The sequence below is a fragment of the Plodia interpunctella genome, chromosome 22 (genome assembly GCF_027563975.2).
Source record: "Plodia interpunctella isolate USDA-ARS_2022_Savannah chromosome 22, ilPloInte3.2, whole genome shotgun sequence".
In the NCBI taxonomy this organism is placed as follows: Eukaryota; Metazoa; Arthropoda; class Insecta; order Lepidoptera; family Pyralidae; genus Plodia; species Plodia interpunctella.
In genome coordinates this window covers 2,454,834-2,473,655 of record NC_071315.1, presented here as the reverse complement: position 1 = coordinate 2,473,655, position 18,822 = coordinate 2,454,834, and the positions used below count along the sequence as shown (strand labels likewise).

General features: G+C 35.2%; 1 protein-coding gene across 2 annotated transcripts; it reads left to right on the top strand.

The window, feature by feature from the left end:
- Nucleotides 1-4,006: 4,006 nt before the first annotated feature.
- Nucleotides 4,007-18,796, top strand: LOC128679629 (glutathione synthetase-like). Of its 2 annotated transcripts, none has more exons than XM_053762009.2 (13): nt 4,007-4,334; nt 4,990-5,085; nt 5,363-5,479; nt 7,343-7,473; nt 11,590-11,632; nt 11,871-12,041; nt 12,289-12,356; nt 12,818-12,922; nt 13,586-13,792; nt 14,313-14,448; nt 15,284-15,375; nt 16,597-16,735; nt 17,765-18,796. In XM_053762009.2, the coding sequence occupies exons 1-12, from the start codon at nt 4,188-4,190 to the stop codon at nt 16,724-16,726; spliced, it is 1,443 nt and encodes a 480-aa protein (XP_053617984.1). In that variant the 5' UTR covers nt 4,007-4,187; the 3' UTR covers nt 16,727-16,735; nt 17,765-18,796. The 2 variants fall into 2 exon arrangements, with proteins under 2 accessions (XP_053617984.1, XP_053617983.1); XM_053762008.2 differs by lacking the exon at nt 7,343-7,473 and adding an exon at nt 6,445-6,614.
- The last annotated feature ends 26 nt before the right edge of the window (nt 18,797-18,822 follow it).

The following is an 18,822-nucleotide window of genomic DNA, read 5'->3' as shown; positions in this document are numbered from 1 at the left end:
TAGAATTTGTAAAATACGACCTCACATCGACAAATTAAACGAGAACTTTAAAAAACACTATGGGCCTAAGGAAGACGTATGTGTCGATGAAACGCAGGTCCCATTCAGAGGCCGTATAATCTTTAGGCAATATAATAAGAGCAAAAGACACAAGTATGGAATGAAACTTTTTAAACTATGTACAATACCAGGCTATACATGCAAATTGCAATTGTATGCAGGTAAAAATAATGAGATACTAAATACCTCACCGACAAAAGTTGTGATGTCTTTATGTGATCACATATTAAGTTTGGGACATACTGTTGCAACAGATAATTGGTATACTAGTTTAGAGCTAGCAAACCAACTTCTTGACAAGGATACTCATTTGGTCGGAACCCTGAGGAAAAATAGGAAAGGTTTGCCCAAAGCAGTGGTTGAGGCTAAATTAAAACCAGGTGAATCTATTGCAATGGAAAATGAACGTGGCATATGTGTACTTAAATGGAAAGACAAACGGGATGTGTTGATGCTATCGACAAAGCACTCAAAAGGGTTCTCTAAGGTTATTAAAAAGGGCAGGACGATTCGAAAACCAAGAATGATAATAGCCTACAATAAAGCAAAAGGAGCAGTCGATATGAGTGACCAGATGACTGCATATTCGTCGCCATTAAGAAAAACAGTAAAATGGTACAAGAAATTAGGAATCGAAGTTATTTTAAATACAGCTGTTGTAAATGGATGGATCATGTACACTGAAAATAAAAAAGTGAAAGAAAGTATAGTAGAGTACAGAAGGCAGTTAGTGGAGTATCTGGTAGATTCAGGAATGGATAATGAAAAACTTGAACATACTGAAAGACCAAAACGACTGAAGCACCAATTGGAAAAGCGAGAGGGCAATGTTAGAAACACAAGACGTTTCTGTTCAGTATGCTACAAAAAAAACACTGCAATGCTTGGTTATAAAGTTGCCAAAAATAAAACAAAGAAAGGTGCAACATACTGCAAAGAGTGTCCAAATGAACCATACTTTTGTTTGACCTGTTTTAATAAGTTCCATCGCTATGTTTAAGTTTTTAATTCATCATTTTAATTTTATTTTTTATTGATACTTTTAAATAAAATAGTTTGCGCTGCGATTTTCATATGCTAAAGTAGTTTTATTTTCCCTTCAACAAAATTTCCAACCCTTATAATTCTCATATGTATGTGTAGAATATTTGAGATTGAATTGGTATTTTCTATTATGATATTATATAATCTATTTGATAAGTGTAATACAAAAATTGAACTATTTGATAAGTGACAAAAGCACAAACAAGTTGGTTTTCACTTATCACAAACTATCATGTTCATAATTTCAGAAGTATTTTCGAAAAAAAAAATAGTTAGGCAGGAACCACGCCGAAGATGTATTCTACAGCGCCACTCCGGTCATTTCAGTCCAGAAATTGTATTAGAAACGCGTCCTACGGCGCACAAATTCGTTCCAAAAACAAGTTTACCTTGAGGTCACCGGTGACCGCTATGGCGCGTAAATCTAGGTAGGGGCCCGGTCACCGGTGACCGGGGTGGCAGCTAACGTGTTAAGGATGTAGTTATATGGACGGATGGTTGTACTGCACAAAATAGGAACAGTATTGTTTCTAACGCTCTTCTCAGATTAGCAATGGACAAGAATGTTACCATTACACAAAAGTATCTTGAAAAGGGCCACACCCAAATGGAGGTCGATTCGGTACATTCACTTGTTGAGAGAAAACTGAAAAATGTGGAGATTTTTCTGCCATTTCAATATGCATCTATTACTAAAGATGCTCGAAAGAAACCGTTTCCTTACAAAGTCCAACAACCCGATCATACTTTCTTCAAAGACTACAGTCTTAAAGGATACCAAATTTATGATTCTATACGCCCTGGGCGTGTTTCTGGTGATGATTGTGTTGTAGATCTACGAGTTTTGAAATATAATCCTAATGGAACTATCGAGTTTAAGAAGCACTTCGAAAGTGAATTCAGTCCACTACCAAGAAGACCAAAGAATATTTCAACGTTGATAAGCGACATACCACTGCTTTATGGGTCTAGATTGCCTATACTGAAAAGTAAATATGAACACTTACAGCAATTAAAGACTGTCATTCCTCGTGACTGCCATCAATTTTATGATAATTTACCCTCTAAGGAAAAATAAGTTCCTTTATTAAGATCTCATTACTTTAAATAATTTCTAAACTTTGTTAGAATTTTTTATATTTAAAAATAAGTTCCTATATCAAGACGTAAGATCTGATTACTTACTACTACTAGTATTACATAAATAATTATGTTTTTGATTTAGAAATATTTTAAGTACTTAGTACATACAGTTTTTGTTTCTAAATGTGTATTTGTATTTTTTTATGTTGGTATGGCGTGGGTCGGTGCAAACATGTCTTCAATTAATAGTATAGTAGTTCTAATGACTGAATTAAAAAATGAGACTGTTAACGTGTTGAAAAACCCATAAAATTATAATTTTATAAACAAAGTTTTTTATTTCGCCCTCCTTGTAATGAAGCGTAAATACTGAATATTCGCAATAATAGTTCATTTTTGGTGATTCAATACCGCGAAAGTGAATTTCTTATCGTCTATGGAGTTTTTTTTACCAATAGACTATACTGATAGTTAAAGTACATTAAATTATAGTTAGGTTATAGTTCATTCAGCCCAAGGTGTAATAATATAGAATATAATTCAGTTTTTTCTCTCTCCTGTAAAGTTTGTCGCCCACCAGTTACGCGCTATTTGCAACTGTTGGTTACGCGGCATTGCAGTATCACCGACGAAATGTTATTTCTATCTATCTATTGTATATGTATGTTTATAAAGTAGGTCGATCCAAATCAGATTAAAGACAAGTTTCAATACAACCTTTCGCTTCAAAAGCCACGCCATTGTAATACAAAAACAACATAACCAAACCAATGAACATTACACAGGTAATAAAATCAACCGTTATCACAACTGTAACACTGATTAAAGGCGATGACCATATTCATGAGCAAAAATAAATACAACATTATTATGAGGAACATAGATGACGAAATGATTTCTCTTTTCACAATACAAACAAATCAAAAACTAAACCAACCACTAAAATAATAGACCAACCAACACCAAACAAACCACTAAAATGCAAAAAACTGACAAGAAGGAAGTTGAAGGAAAGGAGCAAGACCGAATGAGTTAATCTGTCAAAAAAGAGATGGAATGATTGATTTAAAAAAAACTGATATGGCTCATGGCGGCCAAACATATTCCGTATCCGGAATCCTAAAACGGGACCGCACACGATCCCAGTCTACGATCCGCATTTCCCAATCCGGAATTGTAATCAGGAATCTGATTCGTGGATTGAGAAATTTGGACTAAATGTTCACAGCGCCGCAAACGTTCCTTCCTTTTTCTGGATGGAAAAACCTAACGTCAGGTTTGGGAAGTTTCCTCAAGTCAGAACGAAAAAGAACTAATAACTCAGTGTTGTATATAAATGTACGTATAAAAATGTATTTATTTAGTTTTCATTCAGTGAAAATACCAGGAAAATTGGAGCTTCAGAGACCTTGTAATGGCAACAATGGCCTTGGAGTCCTTCATGCCGGCCAAATGTTATGTATAATTATGTGTAGATCCTTTAAAAATGTTAATTAACGAGTAGAGTATATTATTCATTTATTCAAAGTTGCATTCAAATATGCTTAATATTTGATTATACTATACATACAGTAAGCAGCACACCAGCCTAACCAAATTAATTGCAAATTCGCCCATACTACCGGGGTATATATTATAAATATAAACTATAACGGGTATAGACGGATCTATACCCGTTATAGTTTATATTTAGCTTTACGTTTCCGAATTCGAATTCCTTGATTATGTTTCCGCGTTCGGATACTAATGTGTGCGTCGCGCTAAACATCAGCTGCTATCCCCTCCTCTCACTCTTCACAAATGTCAAATGTCAAGCAACTTAACTGTCAAACAAAACAAAAAAAAATTGATTCATGTTTCGGAATACCTTAACGGAGTCTTCGCAGAAACATACAAAATTTGTAATTCACTTTTGCTAAAAACGCTATACAGTGCAAACGTATCTCTTACAATTATTAATTTAACCTGATATTGTGAAATAATTATAATATTATAATAAAATGTCTCAGTCACGGTTAGCTTCTTGTGTGCCTCTGCCTCTTGAAAATAAAGTTTTAGTGGAGGTTATAGAAAAGGCTAAAGATTGGGCTCTTATGCACGGAGTTGGGATGAGAGATAAAAAACATTTTAATAAGGACGTTATACAGGTATGTGATAAAAGAATTTACATTTTACTAGTTTTTGAAGTTATCTTCACCATGGGCCCCCAACGACCGAAAGGTTCCAGGTCAGGAAACTTACTCGTGCCGGTTGAATTTGTATACCAATCTGACTCATGAATACTAGTTTTCATCAACCACTTGCTTTTGGTGAAGGACAACATCGTGAGGAAACCAAAATGACAAACCACTCCTTATAGTGCAAGAATTCTTATGCGTTTCACTCCTCTGGTCATGTGATTGAAACCTATGAAAAAGAAGCTTTGGAATCAATTGTTTTATCAAATGCTGTCATAGTTAATTAAGTTAGTAAATTTGGACGGTTTCTGTAAATTACACGCATGATACCTTCACATGCTGGCCATGATTTGTGAAATATTTTATTTCACAGAAGGAGTGTCAATTGTTAACAAGTGTTATGACACTAATAAACAAAGTAAATAGGAAACAGAAACTAAAATTGACCAATATAGTAGCCAAGCAAAGTAAAATTTCTTCTCTGTAACAATTTCCTTCATCAGAAGTAGAACACACAAACTCAAGAGATAGAATTTGAACCTTTTGGTTCACAGGCCGTCTTAACCCCTAGACCGCCACCACTTTGGCGTGTGAAACAGCTTTAATGACGCAATTTTTTTTACAGATTGCACCTTTTGTGCTATTGCCGTCTCCATTTCCAAGGACTGAATTCAACAAGGCCATTGAACTGCAGCCAGTTCTGAATGAACTTATGCACAAGGTAACAAGGTTAATGATAATATTGGTTCATTTATTTTAATGATTATATTATTATTATTACATTGTAAATAAATATTCTAAATAATATTGAAAGCTGCACCAAAATTTATAGTGTGATTTAAGAGAAAAGAGTATATAAAAAGACAGATGTGGAGGATTCTGGGACCATCACCCATTACTCCGAGGCCTCTTTTTTGGAGTGCGGTTAGCTGGCATCCCTATGCTGACAACAACCTACAAGTACTATCTCAATACAAAAAAAATAATTTTTTGTCTAGGTGGCCCATGACGAGCGATTCCTGGAGCAGACATTGCAGAACGCACTGCAAGTTGACGAGTTCACGTCGAATCTCTACGATATCTGGGTGAAGGTCCGAAATGAGGGGATCACACAGGTGATTATCAATTCCATGTCGTTAACATCTCTATTATTTATTATAAGAGGTTCCAAATTTCGAAATTAATTGACATTTGTGCAATTTGAAATCTTTTTTTTTTCTATTTTTATTGGACTGTTGCTGCTAAAATAATTTTATTTAAATAAGAATATAATATAGGATGTGTTAAGTTCAGGCGTATATTTTTATACTACTAAACAAGCAAATAAACAAAGCTAGTAAGATTTCAGCAGCACAATATTGTTATAATTATTGTTATATTTTCCAGGGTATCTTTTTTATAAACAGCAATTTAGCCATTGGAACTCCAAAAGCATGCTTTGTTAAATTGCCCCTGAACGAAAACAAATTGAACATTTATTGTGTGAATTCCTTGAGTTTTAAAAAAACAACAGTGAACCAAATGTTTGTTACTATTCCTTAGTTTATTATTTATTCAATAAAAAATGAATTGAAAATTTAGTGAAACTAATGTTCAAACATTGGTATTGTTAAGGGCACATTGAAAATTTGGATTTAAAATGTGAGGTCTCAAAAATTTTATTCATTGATAATTTTCAATTGACACAAGCCTTTTATTTTTAGTAGTGTAAAATCAATCATCTATGGGAGATTATAAAACTATTGTCGAGTCTTGTCATTTAGTAGACAGACACAAGCATTGAGCTATATATTATTTATATATTACATTCAAAAATGAATCAAATATAGAGAAGGAATGTATCAAGTTTTATGCAGCACATGACTTTTGCACGGACGTTATGGAAAGGGGCGGGGCCTATATCAAATTTCGTGCATTCATTGGGCGAAAAAATTTTGAGGAGCGGGCAGAGATGCTTTTTACCCCACTCCCCCGCGTACCGTCACACAAAGACTGAGAGAAGTGGCATTAGGGCATCTCTTCTCTATATTTTATTCATGATTGAGAATTATCGTTATTATCGTGCAATCTCCCGGCTTAGCCGATATCGCTAGGCATGCTGCGTTCAGACATCATGCTGGAATCTCGGTGCCCACACACAGACAACCAGTGTGCGAAACACACGCCATACTGTTCGTGGAAGCAAGTTGAGATCAACAGCATTGCATCCGGTTTTGGCCATCTTGGGCCTGTGTCGAGGGAAATACAGAGGTAGTCAGGGGGTGTGATATTATGGTCTGATGCGTTATCGATAGTGTGTTACAACACTAGTCGGATTTTTGTTTTTTTTTTTTATTGCCTGCCTGTTTCATTTTGTGACGGCAGTTCTTTTTTAAAATTGTTTTATATTTTGATAATTTGTTCATTTTTTAAATTATCATCTGATTGTAATGCACTATGGATTATTTATGCACAGATCTCCACCCAATTTGATTATTACTAACATTATTAGCTAACGCTTATAGGCAGTTGAGTATAAGTAGATAGTACATATCCAGGATGATTATAAAAGCATTAGATAGGGACAAATTTGTAAAATAAAATTGTCTCATATAACTCTAAATATTGTATATCACTAAATTATATTTATGTTTAACAATAATCACATTAATGAACCAAATACCGTAAATCACGTAACGATTATAACAAATGTGTATAACTTTGAGTAATAACATCCTATATTGATTGGTACCGTGTCTAAACACAGTAACATAATAAGCATAGCGTGAAATATGTTACCTTCAGTTATAACAGCGCATTGTTATGTTTATATGTTGGCAAAAAGGTAGGTTTACCAAGCCGATAGTGCGTTTCGGAATTTAAAATTTTGCGCATTTAAAAAAAATATGAGTTCTTCTTGCCCACTAATAAATAAAAAATAATATTCTTAAAAATTTTGCTGAACCATAGACAATGACTGGACGGAATTTAATTTGCAGTCGCTCAGCCTCGGCCTCTTCCGCTCCGACTACCTGATGCAGCGTGACGGAAACAAGATTAAACAAGTGGAATTTAACACAATCGCCTCCAGTTTTGGCGCCATCACGTCGAATCTTCCCTCCATGTTTCGGTACCGACATGTTTGTTGCGCAGCGTGCGGCACAACCTGGATATTTTTTTTTTAATTTGTCTATGGCGTACCATTGGCTGTAACATACAATTAAATTAAATATATCCAGGGGAGTCTCACGTGTGTCAATCAGTCGACATCTCTCATGTGACTGCTCTTACTTGCACGCACATTCATCCTTTCGAATCATTTTATTTTTTCAAAATTGCCTGCTTTCTTTTTTGTCCCCTTTTCTGTTGTTGTTTGCACTTGCTTGGCTTGGTATCTGGCACGTAGAAGTCAACGTTTGAAATTGGAATCGGTCATGCATTTGAACTTTGATAGTTTTTATTTCACTTTTTTTTTTAGTTTTAAGTAGTTTTTGTTTTTAGCTTATAATCTGAGTACATGTATCTTGAAATCTTAATATATTGATGCTTGTAGTTCACTTGAGAGATGTTACCTGTCCACGCCTGCGTAGTCGGTTCCAAAATAAATTTTTGGTGTTTTGAAATTGTTGTCCTGTGTCAGTCATATGTTTGAATTTCTGTCCAATCATTGCTGGGTTTGGCTTAGGGTAGACATCTTTCAAAAATGTGTTGCGCTTTGAATCACAACCACTACACCATAATCATTTTTGATCCATAAATTTTGACATATGACCATGATGGTCCTTTAAACAAAGACTGCCATGAAATATAAAAAAAAATATATTTTTAAATTTTCAGGTAAAGATATAGACTAATTTTGGTGTTTTAAACCATTCACATAACCTAGTAATTGATTTATTAAGCTATTCCGTGCTATTCAAGCTCGAAACCACTAATTAAAGATAAAGTTACGATACCATCAGCTGTAGATAGTATCAGCTGCAACTAGCTGATGTGTATTATTCAATAAATAATTCAATAATTAGAAATATATAAAGAAGCTGGGACGACAGAACACAGTAGTGTGTGTTTAATTCCACGTAATAACCACGACCCTCAGCCATGAGGAATAAGACTATGAAGCAGAGCTGGAAGAGTTTTTATTAGTCGACTTGTAAAATCCCGTTTCTAAAGGATATTGTGGTTAACACCTTCATAAATTTTCCCTTAATATGCATTTGACCAGTCATAAAACAATGTGTGAATTGAGGACAAAGGAAAAATACGTAACATTGAAATATTAATCACATGAAATTATGTACTAGGTGTTGCATCAATTAACACGAGGACAAAATCCAAGGTTTTCTTTGCATTTTTTTAAATTTATCTGATAAACGAAAAAGTCGCCACTTACAACGTAATTCTTCGTAAATAAACAAAAAAATAACGAAAAAGAAACAATTATTTATAATTAAAAACAATCTAAAATGTCTCCTTATACATATATCATTCATAGCTGAACAAACAATTTCATATGACGCTTTCGCCTACAAAACTCGTCCATTCAACAACGATTCAATCAAAAACTACAATCAGGTTCAAAAAATCGTACAAACATTTTTTAAATTGCGTTATTTAAATTGATACCCGAAATATTTCTGCAGCAGGCAACATATAGTAAATAAAGTGAAGAATAATGTTATAAAATATCATTGTTATTATAATTTGTAAACGTTAAAAATATCCATACAATATAAACACACTAATGTGTCGCCTTATGCCGCTCGCAATCCCTCTCGAACCCCGCCCGTGCGCGTACGTGCGCATACGTGCGCTTTTGTCTTACGGTTAAAATTAAGCCAACGCTCGACATTGTGGTGATACCAATATATGTTGAGCCATAACTAAATATAAATATATTTAGGACAAATCACACAGATTGAGCTAGCCCCAAAGTAAGTTCGAGACTTGTGTTATGGGATACACTAACTCAACGATACTATATTTTATAACAAATACATATATAGATAAACATCCAAGACCCGGGCCAATCAGAAAAAGATCATTTTCCATCTTGACCCGACCGGGGATCGAACCCGGGACCTCTCGTTCAGAGGCAAGCACTTTACCACTGCGCCACCGAGGTCGTCGACCTAAAAATACAAATTGATCTTAAACTTATAAATAAATATAAATACAATTTAGTACATTGCCCAATAGTTTTTATTAAAGTTTCGATTAGTCAGTCTTTTTTTTTTCTAAATATATCCTGTATATATTGTTTTTAAACGTGAAATCACCAAAATTTGTATTGAAATCTGCAACGCCATCTATTTATATTTGTTTGTCAATGGGCTGCGGTTTTTACCAACTGGCAACACGCATCCTCGTTTTTTCTACTGTACTATAATAATATATTATGATTCAGAAAATCATACTCATAATTAGTGCCGTCTTTGCTTAGTCACTTTGTGTAGTCCGTTAATTGTATTTTTATATATAGGGTGTTAGGATACCTCTGTCTTCGAAATTGATGATTTTTTAAATCTTTTTTTCTTTAACAAAATCATAATTATAATACCAACACAATGGCCACGCGCCATAGACGGTAAGCTGGAGTAAGATCATTGCACCGCGCTGCCTTATGACCAGCCCGGTTGTGGCGACAACGTAATTGTGTAGGAACAAATTATAGAAATTCATAAAAGATATTTTAAAAATTAATTTAAAAAATAAACATTATATTTTAGGTTCGCGGTTTAAGTACCAACTTTATTCTAACACCCTGTATAGGAGTTTAGTAGCTTTATTTTGCATGTAAAATGTAAATTATTGTAGTGGAAACATAGTTACAGTAGTTACCAATTGGAATTTGAAGTCTTTTGGATCTTTAATTTTCTCTTTCTGCAGCTCTGCTTATTAAAATTAAATCATACACGTAAAGAAGTTATTGTGACTATATGTTTTGAACTTTATTGGGACCTTTCGACTACAGGCAGGCATCTAGTAATGTCCAACTTACACCTTGCCCCAAAGATGTGTCGCCCATTTCTTTCTAACGTAAGGGGTATGACTGAGACGCGTTCAATACGCTATGACCATGCGTAACGCAGCGGGTACCTATACATTGCCCACTCAATGACAGCGGAATTTGATCACACTGTATGTAATTACATTTTATAGACAGGTTTTATATGGTTTTTAATATATACCAGAGAGATAACCAGAGTGTAGGTATGTGAATAATTTTGAATATATAAAAATATATTCGAAATATATTTCTTTTTTTTTTTTTGGAGTATTTTATATTTCCATATAAAATACTACTTTATTTCGCATTGTCAACTTAATAACTCTTTTTGTATTCGTGTCGTTTTTAAAATTAAACGGGTTGCTTTGCTAGTCCGTCGGTATAATAAATCTATCGTTTTAAATAGTGAACTGTAGCCCTATTTTTATTAATATTTTTTCTATATTGTGTCTGTCTTTAATGTCTATGCAAAAGTATTCCGTTATATGTACCACTAGGTTTTGCCTTCGGCTATGTCCTATACTTAAGTATAGGATGTAGTTAACTACATCTGTGCAAAATATTAGAAAGATTGGTTATGTACATAAAGCTTTAAAAAGTAGGTAATAAACTTCGGATCATCTATTTTCGCACCTATAATATTATTTAGGATCTTCAGGTTACTAAGTCTGTGGTTAGGATTCTAAAAAAATGCGCGGGAAAGTATGCGGTGGGCCTAATTCTTTATTTTTTTTCATTGATCTTTCGCCGCTAGCATATTTTACATCTTCTTTCTGTCTGTCAATGTGTCATGCATGATTTAATTCTATTGTAGAAACTGTTGTGTGTATGAATACTGACCGATTTCATATTATTTTATTTAGCTTATGTGTGATCACGTTGTTCGTGTAAAAAAGCATGGTTTGTATTACTTTTTGCTGAAATGTAAATGAGACGATAAATATTTTCATATATTTTAAAATTAATTTTGAACCAAGAATGTTTTATTTTTATATGATGTTATAATATTTTCGATGCCAGTTGGCACGTTGAAAATTTTTACTTATTTTCAAAACTTTTTGAATTTGAAACAAAAAAAAATATTTTGAAAATATTTTCGCCTTTTGTAGTTAGCAATTTAAAATAACATGTTTTCCCACAGAACGATAAATGCTTTAATTATTTATTCTATGGGATTTTAGAAGTGGGGTTTCCATTTGTTTTTAATGTATAATACAATTTATTATAATGTTTCAGCTACATCTTGAGATCTCTGGGTATGGTGGATAAAATCAAACACGTGAGTATTGATTATATAGTTTGGAGTTCTTAAAGTGTGCTTCGCGGAGCTCTAGGGCAAACATAAGTTAAATGGATAAAAAAATATTATTTATAAGTACTTTTACCATGAAAATCGCACGGTGGATTACCACCACAGAGCCAGCCAGTCTGCATTGATAAATTACACATTGCCTTATTATAGTGCTAGACTTCGCCTCGCGCTACATCCCTCCTCGTAATGTACTATTATACTACAGATGCCAGAAAACCGGGCCCTGTCGGGTCTGTGCGCGGGTATTATAGAAGCATATGACCTGTTCGGCGTCCCGGGTTCGGTCGTGTTGTTCGTGGTGGAAGAGGTGTCGTACAATATATGCGATCAGCGGTTCCACGAGTTTCAGATCTCAGAGACACGACCGGATATACAGGTGAGCTTGGGCTTAATTATTTTTTAACGTTTAGGTGACGTGTCCCACCACTGGGCTAATGTGAGAGCAATCAGCCCAGTGGTGGGACACGACCTTATTTTTTCAACTGTCTCTATGTATAACAAAATGTGGCTATTTAAAAAAAATGTCGAAGTCTCATTTAGAAAAAGCTTTAATTTACTTTCACTTCAAAATTGTTTTTTCGCGAATACGTGTATAACAATAATATTTAATACCTTTTTTACAGGTTATAAGAAAGACGTTGAATGAAATATACGAAGAGACTGAGTTAAATGATAAGAAACAATTAATTCTGTAAGTATTTATTAGACTACTAGCTTTTGCTCGCGGCTTTGCCCGCATGAATTTCTCTGGCTTTCACTCCCCATTATAGTTGATTGAGGGTGATTTATAAAAAAAAAAGTAGTCTATATTTGAACGGGCATATTTAACTACATGCATACCAAATTTCATTAAATTCGGTCCAGTGGTTTAATCGTGAAAGCGGACTTTCGCATTTATAATATTAGTATAAAGATAATATAATATTTATTTAAATTTTGACACTTTTTAATAATGATGTGAATTCATCCTTATAAGACCTACATTTGTTAATTGACGTCTTTGGAAAAAAGACCGCGCTGAAGTTTGTTGCGCCGCTTCTTCATCACCTGCGCTTTGGAAGTAATTTTTTTTGACGTCAATAAGTAGTGTATATCATCCTATATTGAATAAAGAATTTTGAATTTGACTCACACGAATCGGTTGACTTCCAGAGAGGGGAAGGCGGTGGCCGTGGTGTACTACAGGTCGGGGTACGAGCCGGCACAGTACCCCAGCTCCAGGGAGTGGGACGCCAGACTCAGGGTGGAGAGGTCCAGGTTGGCCAACGCTAAATGTTTTATTCTTTAGGTTTAGGTTTAAAGAACTTTATTTTCTTATGAAACATTTCACTCAAAATGAGATAAACTAAAATAATTCCCGTGGGAATTATGGGATACCAGGTTATTTTCTAACCGTGTACCAAATTAACCCGTGTAACAAACAAACAAATTTACTTTCGCATTTAGTTGGCACTAGTCGCGATATATAAATTTTAGTATATTTTTAGTATATTATAGTTTATTTTTAAATGTATAAATGCTTCTACAAGTTCTCAGCTCAGTTTTAGTGTTTCATACCAATGGTGAGACTATATTTTTGGGGCCGTATCATTATGGGGGATTTTTTAATAGATATTATATATGATTTATATGATATGGTATGGTATATGATATGATATGATATGATATGATATGGTATGGTATATGATATGATATGATATGATATGATATGATATGATATGATATGATATGATATGATATGATATGATATGATATGATATGATATGATATATTTATTGGACAAAAATCTTTACAATGGGTTTATACAGACAGAAGTGTATAAATTTATATATGGTTTTGTCCGAGCGAAATATTTACCTATGTAGGTAAAGCTTCTTATTGTCTGTATTGTCACTTTGTTCGCTCATTTCTTGTCCCCAGTGCAATAAAATGCCCCTCGATCCACTACCAATTGGCGGGAACAAAGAAGGTGCAACAGGCACTAGCTCTTCCCGGCGCATTAGAGAAGTTCATCGGCGCCGGCGCCAGTAGCGGCCGAGTAAGGGATATTTTCACTGGCCTCTATTCGCTGGACTTCGACGAGGCTGGCGAGAGGGCACTGGAGATGGCCATAGCTGATGCTGAGAGGTTGGTAACTGTGAATCTGGTGAATAAATACGTTGTACTAGCTTTTGCCCGCGACTTCGCTCGCTTAAATAACATACATACTCACATCCTTTGCATTTATATTACAGTAGGATAATAAAGTGAAGCGGTGGTGAAAGAAAGTGTAAAGACGCCCGCCTGTGGATCGAAAGGTCTCAGGTTCATATCCTACTCGTGCCATATGAGTTTGTGTACTAATCTGACTCATATATAGAAGTTTTCATAGACCACCACTTGCTTCCGGTGAAGGAAAACATCGTGAGGAAACCTGCACACTGGTGGACAGTTTAGTTCCCTAGTGTGTATGCGACTACCTGCCATTAGATGGAGGTAAGTAGTCGCAAAAGTCATGTCAGATGCCTTTAGGCGACTCGAATAAATAAATCTGACACCAGTGTTTAACGATAACACACTCGATATGATGATGACCAGGATAAAAAAAAGATATACTGCACGTTTTCGCTGTTTAAAAACTAGTTCCATGATCATGTGTTGTGAACAGGTTCGTGCTGAAGCCGCAGCGCGAGGGCGGCGGCAACAACCTGTACGGCGACGACGTGCGCGACGCGCTGCTGCGCCTGCGCCACAGCCGCGAGCGCGCCGCCTACATCCTCATGGAGAGGATACTCCCGCCTCTGGTATTACTATTCTGAATTCTTTATACAATATACGATGATATACATCACTTATTGACGTCAAAAAATTACTTAAACTAAGTCTACTGCCGGCTTCCAAAGCGCAGGTGACGAAGAAGCGGCGCAACAGACTTCACCGCGGCCTTTTCTCCAAGGACGTCATTTAACAAATCTAGGTCTTACACGTATGTCTGTCTCACAGTTACCCACCGCCACAGACACATACACATACACACACACACATTTGCGTTTTGGGATGACTTTACACATTTTGTAACTTACAAATTTGCGCGAGTCTAACTGCCTATTGACAGTTTTATTTATACTAATATACTGGGACACTATATATAGACAGCATTGCAATTAATCAATTGTATTTCTCCGAAAAAACTAATTTAATTAAATCTGTCGATAGTTCATCAACGGGTTTCTCAGAGCGTTTCGACCTGCAGCGGTCGAAACGCTCAATTTGTAAGTTACAGAATGAGTAAAGTGATGTTTCTTTACAAAAATAAATAAATAAATAAATAAATTCGTTGGCTTTTATTATTCTAGGTCAACGGGAAGTACCCTCTAGGTTTAGAGTTTCCTGTGAAAGTGCAAAATTTTCTACATAAATGGTATTATGATCGCGTAGACTTGCAAGTTTCATTTTTGCACAGTTTTAAGGGATATCGAACTGGATATTTAATGTAAATTTCACCTTATACGTGTACGCATTCTTAAAGAAAAGGGCCTTGACAGACGGACAACAAAGTGCTACCCTATTGGAGTTCAGTTTTTACCTTTTGAGGTACGGAACCCTGAAAATCACCCTGTATTTGCTATCTGTTACCAGGTGTCGGGCTATGTGGTGAGGCCCGGGGCTCCGGTGCCGCCTCCGCTCACAGACCTCGTCTCCGAGCTGGGGATCTTCGGCGTCATCATTGGGTAACGTTTATTTATAGTCCGGACCCTGGGCTCCGACGCTCAATGGCTGCGGTAGCAACCGGGACAACGCTCGGATAAAAGACAAAGAGTTTATTTAGTGCCCGGCTTTATTGCTGATGATCTGTAGCTTATTAGTTATATGTATATGCTGGATTGAATTTGAATTTCTACAGATTCAAATTCAAAATTCTTTATTCAATTTAGGATGATATACATCACTTATTGACGTCAAAAAAATTACTTCAACTGCCGACTTCCAAAGCGCAGATGAAGAAGGAGCGGCGCAACAAACTTCACCGCGGCCTTTTCTCCAAGGACGTCAATTAACAAATATAGGTCTTATACATATATTTAAAAAGAAAGATTAAGATCGTGTAAAGTCGCCTATATAACACGGAAGTTGCGTTATGACGTTGCAATTACATTAAATACTAGCTGCGCCCCGGGGCTTCGTTCCCGTTAAAAGTACCCAATGTTTTATTCTAGGTTATATTCTTCCCGTGTACCAAATTTCATAACAATCGGTCGAGCAGATTTTATGTGCTCGTTAACACATATACCTTCACAAACTTAGACATTTAATAATATTAGTACGGTAGGATATCGCAATTTGATCAAATCGAAAATATGAAATGAAATTAAATCTTTTTCTTTCTTATAATGTTCAAATACTATGTAATATTATTTTAAGCAAAAAAAAAACTATACTCAAATAAATATATTTTTAAATTATGGAAAACTAGCTGCGCCCCGGAGCTTCGCTCCCGTGGAAATTTCGGGACAAAAGTACCCTATGCCCTTCTCCGTACTTCAAACTACGTGTATGCAAAATTTCAAAAGAAGATTGGTTGAGCAGGTAAAGCTTGAAGAGGTAATAAACAAACCAAAATTATTTTCGCATTTATAATATTGGTTAGAATATTAAATAAATAAATATATTAGGACAAATCACACAGATTGTGCTAGCCCCAAAGTAAGTTTAAGACTTGTGCTATGGGATACTAACTCAACGATACTATATTTTATAACAAATTTATAGATAAACATCCATGACCCGGGCCAATCAAAAAAAGATCATTTTCCATCATGACCCGACCGGGGATCGAACCCGGGACCTCTCGGTTCAGAGGCAAGCACTTTACCAATGCGCCACCGATGTCGTAATTTTAAATTTAAACCATTTTTTAAATATGATATTAATTTTAAACCATTTTTTTATAGGACCAAAGACAAGATTTATTGCAACCGTCAAGTGGGCCACATGCTGCGTACGAAATTGGCTGACGCGAACGAAGGCGGCGTCGCTGCCGGACTCGGGGCCCTGGACTCTCCTTATCTGCTAGATATGTAGCTGATACGGGTATGTGCATTGATAGGTTAAAGGTCGTTTGTTTAGAAACTATTGCCCGCAGGTGGTGGTGTAATGATTAAGCCCGCCTGTGGATCGCCTGTGGGATTCGAACCTGGGACAGGTTCGAATCCTACCCGTGCCATATGAGTTTGTATACCAATCGTGACTCATGTATAGTTCTAGTTTTTTAGTTAGTAGTTTTCATAGACTACCACCTGCTTCCGGTGAAGGAAAACATCGTGAGGAAACCTACACACTGGTTGATTATTAACTTGCGTGTGTAATGGAGAAGGCAATGTCGAACCACTCCATTTATTAATGGAGTGGTTCGACATTGCCTTCTCCATTGCCAAAAAGTTGTTGTGTTACATTCCACGTAATGACCACCCTCGGCCATGAGGAAATACGACTATGATGAGGTTGCACGCAGGTCCGCTCACGGTAGCCAATGTTCGATACTATTCATAACTTTACTAACATTGTGACAACCAATGTGAATCTGTACATGAAAGCAAGGAATAAATGGATTGAATTGAGTTCATTCGATCATTATCGACAGCCATTTAAACGTCCCCACTAGTGGAACACAGGCCTTTATAATGGATGGATAGGTATGGGCCATGACCCACCACGCGGGCCCATTGTAAATTGGCGGATTTTGAATGCAAATACAACCGGGACCAACGGTTTTACGTGCCTTCCGAGCAGCTCAAGATAATACATTTTTGATCACCCATCCAATGAGCGAGCATTGTGAGAGTGTCTTAACCGTCACTATTACAGGCCGAGCGCGCTAACCACTACGTCATTTACTATGTCTATTCCAAATTTTATCAAAATCGGCGAAGCGGTTTAGCCGTGAAAGCGTGACAGCCGTTTACAATATGGATCAGATCTTCACATGCACTTTTCACTGAAAATTTTAAATTATGTACTATTTTTCAAAGCTACAAAGGATATTTTTTCTTTAGTAATGGGCAAAATTGATTCGAATATGTATGTAACGATTTAATTATATGTGGCGAATTTTATTTTCAGAACTGAATACACCACGTGTGAAAAGTGATCAACGTTATTAAAAGTTGTCCTTAAAATTATTTTTAGTGGCACTTTTTAATTTCTAACATTTATAGATATAAAGTGTATCTCAAAATTTTGTTGTTGATATTTAATTTTTATTAAGTTTTTGTTTTTCGTGAGCTTAGAATCTTTTTGTCACATTGTTATTACAAATGACTTAAAAAAATGTAGATTAATTTTATGTTTATAACGAATTTATTGTAATCAATTCACTTATTAATTTTAACACCGAATTTATACCAAATATTACATAGCAGTATTTTTAAAATTTTAAACTCTGTATTGTACATCATTGAATTTGATTATTTTTTTAAATTACATATGTATATTTATAATTGTCATTCTATTATTTTAGCTAATACGCCAGTGTTGGTATTATTTATAAAGACCAAGGCATGTTATTAGTGTGGACAGGCAGAAACAACGTTTATAATGTTCCAAGTCACACACATTGAAATATAAATAGTAGTAGGACCTGTTTACAATATGTAGCCGTCCAAATCAAAAGGAACCTTATGGCGGGTGGCACTAAGGTCCTTATTTCCGTTGTTCGAATACAAAACAACGGCAATAATGGAGAAGTGCCGGGCGCCATAAGGTCCCTTTTGATTTTGACGACCACATATTTTATCAGAAATAGGCCCACTATTAGTATTTTTGTCGACATTCCATTTTATTGTAAATCTTGATTCTCAGATAATTATTTTATTGACCATAATTATAATGTATTGATAATAATATAATGAATGAAATACGTATTGCATTAAAATAAGGTGTGAAATTATGTCGTAATTTAATGTTTATATAAAAATTTGGATCAGAATTTTTAATCTTTGAAGAAATGTATTTTAAGATATCAGGTATGTATTATGTATATTCTAATATATCTACAAATCTATATAGGAAAGATTTTTGGTGCTGTGTACAAATTGTTTTATACGTTTTATAAATAGGAAAATATAAAAATAAAGCAATATTATAAGATAATAACTGTTGGTTTTTTTTTCTCATAAATT